We start from the raw sequence: 9,295 nt of genomic DNA on the forward strand, positions 1-9,295 counted from the left end.
CTAAGAATAAGATTAAAGAGTTAAACTTGCCTGTTTAACTCTAATTCAGCATGGTAACAGAAATAATATAGACCAACATAAAATTGTCTCAGGCCCTGACTTCTCAATCACCTTTTTTAACAAATGCATATTTGAATGCATACTTTGACCATTCAATTGACACAGCTTGGAGAATAGTGAAGTCAAATATTTAATGTTATATCTAGCTATTTTTGTTTCTCCAAAGCTTGATTATTCCAAATACTTGTTTTCTATTTTCTTCTTGTGTTGTTGTTGGCTCACTCATTGTTTTGCAATATTTTTATTCCCATGCTGCAGACACCTCTGAAATTATGCAGACAAACATTTCTTCAATCCGTAAAACCCATTGTTCTAAAGGTTGTGCCACAGGATGTAGTCATAACCAGAGTGTGACTTTACCTTAAAAGGTTCTGCTCTAAAAAGTGGTGTGTGAGAACATTGGACTCTCTAATTTACCTAATGAATAAAATCCAGAAGATGATGGGGCTTAATTGGCTGATCTTGATGCATGGTTCAAGATTCAATACATCTATTGAGATTCTCAGTGTCTATACAAAGAACCATCTAATATAAAGGAGATGACCAAGTCAGTGACAACAGGAAATTCACTGGTTCTCATGTGACCATTTTGATCTACATCTGGTTGTCTCTATCAATTTCCTTTGAGCTCTTTTGATAGTAACCATGTCTCTTTAATTTGAACAATAATTTTTTGATGAAAAGTTGAACTATTGTGACAACTCTAATTGTAGAATTCATATCAGATGATATAGTTGCAGTTTAGTACAATAAATGTTACATAGAAAATATAAACAACTCTTTAAAATCATAATGTTAAAACAGTTTTTTTATTGTTTGAGAGCTTCTTTGAATATATCTTAATCATAGTAATTCCTTTCACCAATTCTTCTAGATTCTATTCTTTCCCATACAACATTACATTCGCTCACACTGTTTCAAAAACAACAAAATTATGGAGTCCTGTTTGTGTTAGATAGCTATTTGTGCTGTGAGGCCTGCCCTGGAGTGGAGGTGATATACCCAGTGTCTTCCCATTGAAGAAAACTGATCTTTCTTCTCCTAGGAGCTCTCAACTGACAACATCTCCTTGGTTTGGGGCAGGACTTTGAGCTTCTCCCCACTAGGGTTTTGTCTGGTTTGAGTTTGTGCAGATCGTTTGAATTTTGTCACAGTCTCTGTGAGTTCATATGTACATATGTATGTTGTGTCTGAAATGTTGTTTCCTTAATGTCATCTTCTGCCTCTGGCTCTTGCAATCTTTCTGATTTCTATTGTGCCTTGAGAGGAGAAAAATGATCAAGACATTCTACTAAGTTAGACCTGAGCATTTCAAAGTCACTTCATGTTGACAAATTGTAGGTATTCTTGTTAACTATTGAATACTGCATAAAGAAACTTCTCTAATGAGGTTTGAGTGATGCACAATTCTATGGATATAGCAGATAGAGAAATCTTTTCATTGCTACTTTCAAGTAATAGGTAAAATATAGTAGGTTTTTTCCTACTATTCCTGATATATATAGTCTCAGGTATGTGCCCTCATAGAAAGTATCTATTATTGGTTCCATCTCATGAAGTTGGCCTGAAATCCAACTGTAAAATTGATTGCTTACTCACATTATATCTGTCCAACAGTACTTCCAGTGGGCATGTCTTTCAGGAAAGTCATTAATGTAGCTCACATGATTCACACCTTGGTAAGAGTGATGGTTACTTTCTTCCTCCAGTATTGTGTAGAGCACATTCTAGTCCTGTGAACATGACCCAGTGACTTGAGGTCTTTACATGTATTAAAAGAGAACATAGAGATCTAAATGAAGGAGCTTCTGAAACAAAACATTTTAAAACAATCTAAAAATTTTATTTTTTGAGAATTTCTTGTGTACACAATATATTTTTTCACATACATCACCTATTTTCCCCTCAAATTCCTTTGAATGCCCTCCCAAATCGTCCACCCAGCATCATGTCTTCTTTTCTGTTTGTAACCCACTAAATCTAATTAGTGTTGTCCCTATATGCATAGTTTTAGGTCATCCATTGGAGCAGAGGCAACTACCTGGGGCTACATCCCTGGAGAAAAACTGACTCTCCCTTCTCTAGCAGCCATCAATTATCACAAGCTCCTCAGCTCATATCCCATGACAACCCCTCCTGCTAGGATGTTGACTGAGTTGCTCTTGATTGGGTCTTGTGTAGGTAACCAGGGCTTCTGTGACTTCATGGGTGTAATGCTATCATATCCATAAGATACTAAGCAACTAAATATTTCTATCCTTCTTACTTAATGATTGTGTGGCTCTGGTATAGATGTGGTCTTGCTTGTTAGTTCAGGTGAGAGCTATCCCTCTTTGACTTTTTCTACTGCTTGGAAATATTTTCAATCATTCTGCCATGATTTGTATGTGTGTACTGTATGCCTGTATAGGTATTTACATGTTCACATGTGTGTGCATATATATGAATGTCAGAGGATGATACAGTGTGTCTTCCACAGTGCCTCTCTACAATTATTACTTAAAATTACATTTTGGTGTGTATATGTGCACAAATGTATATATATCTCAGAACCTATGTAGAAGTCATAAGCCAACTTGTGGTTGGTTCTTTCCTTTTACCATGTGGGCCCTGAATCTGAATATAGGTTGTAAGTTTTGGCAGCTGACAAAATTACTCACTGAGCCAACTTGGTGAACCTCTAGTTTACTGTTAAAGACAGGGACTCTCTCAGTAAACTCACTGACAGGAAAGACTATCTATCCAGCAACTTCCAGGGATGGCTCTGCCCTTGCCTCTATACCACTATGATTACAAGTATACTGGCTTTTTATAGGGCTGATTGGAATCTACTTGTCAAGTGATCACTCTGACCCATTTTTCCTACCCCAAATATATTTTTAAGTGAAACTTGTGAACCACTGGTGAACTGGAAGTTTTTGAATATGAGTCGGGCATCACAGACTCATGTGCTGAGGCAAAAACACCTGATATATTGCTGAGACAAGCCCCATTGGAAGACATTTGATGTTTAGAGAAAGTATTCATTGGTCTTACATCTTTGTCTTTACTGATCTTCACTTTGTTTTAGATAGGCATGGCAGATAACTTCTCCTGGTATTCCTAGATGGTCCTGGGCATTCCCACTGCTTCATGTCAATTTGGTGGAGGCCTGGAAGTTTCCATTAGATCATGCAAATGCTGCTGATTGGTGTTTGGTATCCTTACTGTACTGAATTCTGACAGAGATTGGAATTGCCTCAAAGAACTACTTCTAAATAGGTCTACATCCCCTTGTCTTTTTATCATCTTTTTTCACCTGTCATTTAATGGAGAGCTAGAAGGGGGTTTGAAGTGGAGAGGTGGGCAGCTTTGATGTCTTCTACTGTACAACACTGAGAGCCAGGGGTAGTCTGGGTCAAGTCAGCCATTTTTATTTCCTTGTCACTGTTGTAGGACAGTGAGGAGCACATAATGGATTCAATCTTCATTTCTTGTACTGTTACTATGATAAATACTGTGACATAAGAAACTTAGGGAAGAAAGAGGTGACTCTGCCTCATACTTTTGGTGAGAGTTCATCTTGGAGGCAATGTCAGGGTGGCAGAAGCCTAAAGATTGGTCATGTAAAAACCACAATCAGCAGGCAGAGCAATAGATGCTTGCTGATGTTAAACTTCCTTTCTCTACCTATACAGTCCTAGATCCCATATGGTACCACCCATTATGAGTAGGTCTTCATAACTTAGTCAACGCAATCCAAAAATCCTTCACAAGCATACCTGGAGACCCACATCCCTGCCAGGTGATTCTAAATCCTCTGAACTTGACAATACTAATAGCCATAGACTCAAAAGAAGTCTAAGAAAACATGCACTTTTAGAGATATGGGAGGAGAGGAAGATGATGATAGGTCAATCCTAAGAACAAGATTTCATCTGAGTTATAAATCCTTCAATTGTGACAGAATTAAATTGTGGATGCATTTCTCAGGAAATATGTCAAATCAAAATGAATCAACATCACCAAACTTTTACAGTCAAGTGGGCATCCCAACCTGGCTCATGCAAATGTCATCAGAAAGAATTAGTGTCTTGTTTTATTGACTCAATGGTTTTGCCATTGATTTGTATAGTGAAAAAAGTACATCACACATTTTGAAAAATATATTTATTTATAATCTTAATATCACACATTTTTACAAAGAGAAAATTTGATACACATTTACTAACAGTTATTACAACAGTAACTATTGGTAGAACAATAGAGAAATAGTTACTGCTGTTAGAATTCAGAATTGACGGAACTAACTGGAATCAGTGCAAATGGTCCTACAAGAATCAGAAGATGAACCTCTGCACTACAATTGAGTTAATAATTTCTTTTGAATCGGACAATAGATGATATACTGCAGAGCCACTGAGCATATTCAATGAATTTGTGTATACTCAGTCATCAAGAAAAGTTGATTATGTCCATATTATGTGGGTCTTATTCTAAGGTTAATTAAATTCTTAGGTGTTCAGTCATACAGTCTCCTTGAAGAATACAACATGGATCCTGGAGGAAATTCATGGTCCAGTTCTGAGTTTATCTCTTGACACAAGCTTTAGGATGATGGGTTTTTCTGGTTGGAAAATCGGTTGCCTGCTAATCTTCAGGGGGATCTACAGTAGTTGAACAATCATAATGAGAAGCAGTGAGTTAACCACCAGCAAGGGCAGAAGCAAGGAGAACAGATACATTAAGGACCACGATGCTTTATACACACAAATACACTGTATACAAGCAATGTGTGATATAATGATATCACTCATCTATATCAGCCATTTTCCTGAGTTCTTTAAGCTTATATGTTCACTGAGAGTGAATAGTAAAAGCCCTTATCTATTTTTTTTCTACAAGAAAGTATTAGTTGAAAACCTACTGTTTATACAGAGCCAGGGAAATGTTATGTTGATTTGGGCTCTTTAGTGACTTAAATTTTAAGTGAAAAGGGACATGTTAATATTTTAGATCATGTCTTAAGTATATGGAAAATGGATTTTGAAGGTAATATAAGGTTAATTTTACATTTGTTGAAGCATAAGGTAATTCTGAGCAGGTATCACAATTTCACCTGTATGGAGGGGCTAAGCTATCAAAGTATCTGGGCGTCAGGTGTCCCCACTCAGTTCAGAAGTGGATAAGGACTTCAGAAAGCTTTGCTCCTTGTTATTTTAGCTTCCAAACGCTGTGTGAAAGGTGACCTTCTGAGTAATTCAATGTTTTCATAACATTTTGCCTCAGTTGCTTCAGTCTGAAGGGGGAAGTCATCTACTGTAGCAATTTGATCTCAGTACAAGGGAAAAAAAGAAAGAAAATTGTCATGGGGGAGTGGTGTCAGATTGTAGGTGACTAAACTTTGTCAGGTGTCCCCAAGTCCTGCTTACTTTCAAAACTAAATGCTTTGTCCATTTGCCCATGTAAAAAACTGTGGTACAGTCTTATAGGACAGCCACACTGCAGCCACAGGCCACTAAAGTCCTCCTGGGCTCCCTTTAAAAAAGGCAATGAAACAGGAAAGCCCTATATATTTCATTCATATGTGTTTGAACGTAACCATCAGTCAGTAATATACATAGTATGCCCATTGTCTTCGTCACTATTCTAGTACTGTGAAAAGACTCCATGACCAGGGCAACTCTGACTACAGGCTTGCTTACTGTTTCAGAGACTTGGTCCATTCTCATTATGGTGAGGAGGATCATGGCAATAAGCAGGCAGGTATGGTACAGGAAAAGAAGTTGAGAGCTCCATTTTGATCCACAAATAGAAAGAGCAACAACACTGGGCCTAGTGTGGAGTTTTGAAACCTCAAATCCATACCCAGTGATACACTTCTGCCAACAAAGCCAGACCAATGTCTGCTCAAATAGTGCCACTCCCTCATGAATAAGGATTCAAAGATATGAGCCTGTGAGGGCCATTTTTTGAAATGTGAAATTTGTCTTTAAGTTCTTCAGGAAAGATGTTTCAACATTCTACATGCCCTATCTTATTATTCTAATATTTTGTTACAATAATAATATGTCTAAAGACACACATGAAGATTATAGTTAAAAATTCAAAAAGAAAATAAAGTTTTAAGAACTCTTAAGAAACTGGCAACCACTCTCTAAAATATACTGAAGGATTTCAATGGATATGTTCCCCAGCAATGCACCATGAATATTTTATAATAGGGATAGTGTATCCTTCAATCTAAAGAAGATACAGAGAACAGAATAGGATGGTTTAGAGAAAAAGTATTTTCTTGAATGATGAAGAGTTTGTGGGAACCAATTGTTGGACTGATCTTTTTGTGCACTGTGTAAATGCTGTCTTTGAATTATTCTAATGCTAATCACTATGCCAGCAGAGATCCAATTACAGACTGGACTTTGGTATTGATATTCTTATGGCGAAATCATATATTGTAAACATTCCGTCAAACATCTTCTGATTGGTTTAATAAAGAATTGATAGTCTATAGCAAGCCAGGAAAGGATAGGTAGGACCCCTGAGCAGAGATAAGAATGCTGGGAAGAATCAGGCAAAAGGATTCGCCAGCCAGATGATGAGGAAGAAAGAGGTGCTGGGTACTCAGGAGGTAAAGGGCCAAGTGGCTTAATGTAGATTATTATGAGCTGGTTAATTTAAGTATAAGAGATTGTTGGTAACAGTCTTAAGCTAAGTCTAAGATTTCATAATTAATAAAAAGGTCTCTGTCCCATTTCTTGGACTGCTGGTGAGTCTGAGACAGTTTGGCAATAACAAGTAACAGAAACAGAATAATTGAGCCCTGATTATACTTGGGAAGGTTTCTTTGAGTCTTTTAGGTATTGATTTGACCTGGAATTACAGTAGTAAAGAGGTAGATGAAATAAGAAACAGAGATTTATTATGAAAGTATAAAAAGGAAGTTATTTTTGCTGGAGTAGAACTCCTAAAATGTAGGATCAAATGACTAGGATGGCCTGAACACCTGAAGTGCTTGATATCTTGTAACAATCTTATAACAATATGTCACATCAATGCTCCTCAACTTTGGTTGAGCAGGAGAAGTAAGGTGTATATTTTAAAGCCACACTTGTGGTGAATTATTTCAGTGTATCTGATTTGACCAGAAATTGTGAAGGTTTAAGGCTTTTCATTAGTTCTAAAGCACAGCCAGTGATCAGAAACTGTTGACACCTAGAAAGGTCTCTTAAGTCCTAGTTATGCTCTCCACTCACAACCCATGGTAAGGTGATTAATGTATGCTGTGTGCACAATCTCTCCCCATCTCCAGTTAACTTTTGTATTCAATTTCAAGGAGATTTTGTATAGCTTTGTCCCACTAATCTGGACTGATTTTAAATGAATTCCTTATTTGATTATTTCAGGGAGTAAACCTGAGCTCAAGTTTGAGGTCTTAGAGTTCATATCAGACTACACATACATTCTTGGTTCCATACATTATTAAAAGGTTAATGAGCATTGTGGTGATTTCAATCAGAATGGCCCCCACAGGATTATGTTTGGATACCTGGGTCCTAGTTGATGGAACAGTTTGGGAAGTATTAGGATGAGAAGGAGGCCTCAATGGAAGAGATGTATCACTGGGGGTGGGCTTTGAGGTTTCAAAGAGCAGGTACTGTCTCTCTCTCTCTCTCTCTCTCTCTCTCTTTCTCTCTCTCCACACACACACACACACATACACACACACTCACTCTTTCACTCTCTTTCTCTCTTTCAACTCTCAACTGTGCCTGACCCTTTGTCTTCACTTTATTAATGTTCTATAACCATAGCCCAATTAAACACTGTTTTAAAAAAATAAGTTGCCTTGATCATGGTTTTTTTATCACAGCAACAGAAAAATAGCTAAGACAAGCATTTTATTTTCCATGTGTAAAGATCTAAGTCTTTTTTTAATAAAAAGTTGAAATATTATTTCTTGCCTCACCTGTGTTTCCTCACAAGGCTGGACAGTGAAGTTCTGCAGGACTCCTATGACAGCAAGTTTCACACTGATGAGAGCAAACCTCATGCCAAGGCAGTTCCTAGGTCCATTCCCAAAGGGCAGGTATATAAATGGATCAATCTTGCCCTTGTTCTCCTTGCTGAACCTGGACCCACAGAGGGGTGAAAATGAGGTTATGGAACATAGAAATACCAAGAGCTGCATGTTTGGAGTTAACCCCAACCAGGATGGCACAGCATATATTTGTGGACTTGTAGCTGAATCCTTCCTGTAGGTGCCTGACTAAAAACATATGAGATAAGGGCCCTTCCCACCCACACCAAAACATAGGCACTATCTGTGTTATTGAGACAAATTGAAATAAATGCCTTAAACACAAAAATAATCCCATCCAGAATGGTGAAACTTTCTGCTCTGAAAATCATACTGGGGTTGGAAAAATGAAGGCAAAGTAGGTTCCTGCCTCACATTTAAGGGGGATGTGAAGAAACTCTGTTACTATAGCAGATGCTAATTTCCCCTCTCTCCCACTGCTAATATTCCCTCTCATTTTTTCCTTTCTTTGTAGTTCCGCTCATCTGTATTTTCCTTGATTTCTTTTCCCCCTCTCTCTTCTCTTTCAGAATTGTTTTTTTCTTTTCCTACTTTCTCCTATAAAAATAGCTAAAGCTGCAGTGACCTGGGTTCCTTCCAGTCTGTCTGGGCTAGGGTCCAGAGCAGACATTGGACGCAAGCTCTGCAGCCAGTCCCACAACACCCAGAGGAAGCTCCACTCCTAGGCCCACTGACACACCCAGGATCAGAGAGTAGACCTTGGGCACAAGCTCAGCAGCCAGTCCCACAACACCCAGAGAAAGCCACACTCCCAGGTGATCTAACAAGCCCAGAAATGCAAGATCACAGAATCACAGGATCACAGAGACAGTTTGACTCTGAGAAGTTCTGACACAACCAGGCTCACAGGAGGGACAGGCTCCAGTCAGATTTAGCAAGGGCAGGTAGCACTAGAGTTAACCAGATGGTGGGGAGCAAGCGAAAGAAAATAAACAACACAAACCAAGGTCACTTGCCATCATCAGAACCCAATTCTCCCACCATAGCAAGTCCTGGACATACCATCACACCAGACAAGCAAGATTCGGATCTAAAATCAATAATCAGGATGCTGATACAGGACCTTAAGAAAGACGTAAATAGCACTCTCAAAGAAATACAGGAGAACACAGATAAAGAGCTAGAAGCTCTTAAAGAGGAAACACAAAAATCTCT

At 38.2% G+C, this 9,295-nt stretch overlaps 1 protein-coding gene across 2 annotated transcripts in view; it reads right to left on the bottom strand.

Annotated features, from left to right (window-relative positions):
* Positions 1-4,199: 4,199 nt before the first annotated feature.
* LOC116071005 (cytochrome P450 3A25) overlaps positions 4,200-9,295 on the bottom strand; it is a 64,623-nt gene continuing 59,527 nt past the window's right edge. The window contains exons 12-13 of one of the 2 annotated variants that reach the window (XM_031342380.1): positions 8,009-8,171; positions 4,200-4,706 (exon numbers count right to left, since the gene is read on the bottom strand). In XM_031342380.1, coding sequence (XP_031198240.1) covers positions 4,611-4,706; positions 8,009-8,171 — 259 coding nt within the window. In that variant the 3' untranslated portion in view covers positions 4,200-4,610. The remainder of the gene's footprint in view (positions 4,707-8,008; positions 8,172-9,295) is intronic. The other variant, XM_031342381.1, reaches the window with a different exon arrangement.

The sequence above is a fragment of the Mastomys coucha genome, unplaced genomic scaffold (assembly GCF_008632895.1).
Source record: "Mastomys coucha isolate ucsf_1 unplaced genomic scaffold, UCSF_Mcou_1 pScaffold22, whole genome shotgun sequence".
Classification (NCBI taxonomy): Eukaryota; Metazoa; Chordata; class Mammalia; order Rodentia; family Muridae; genus Mastomys; species Mastomys coucha.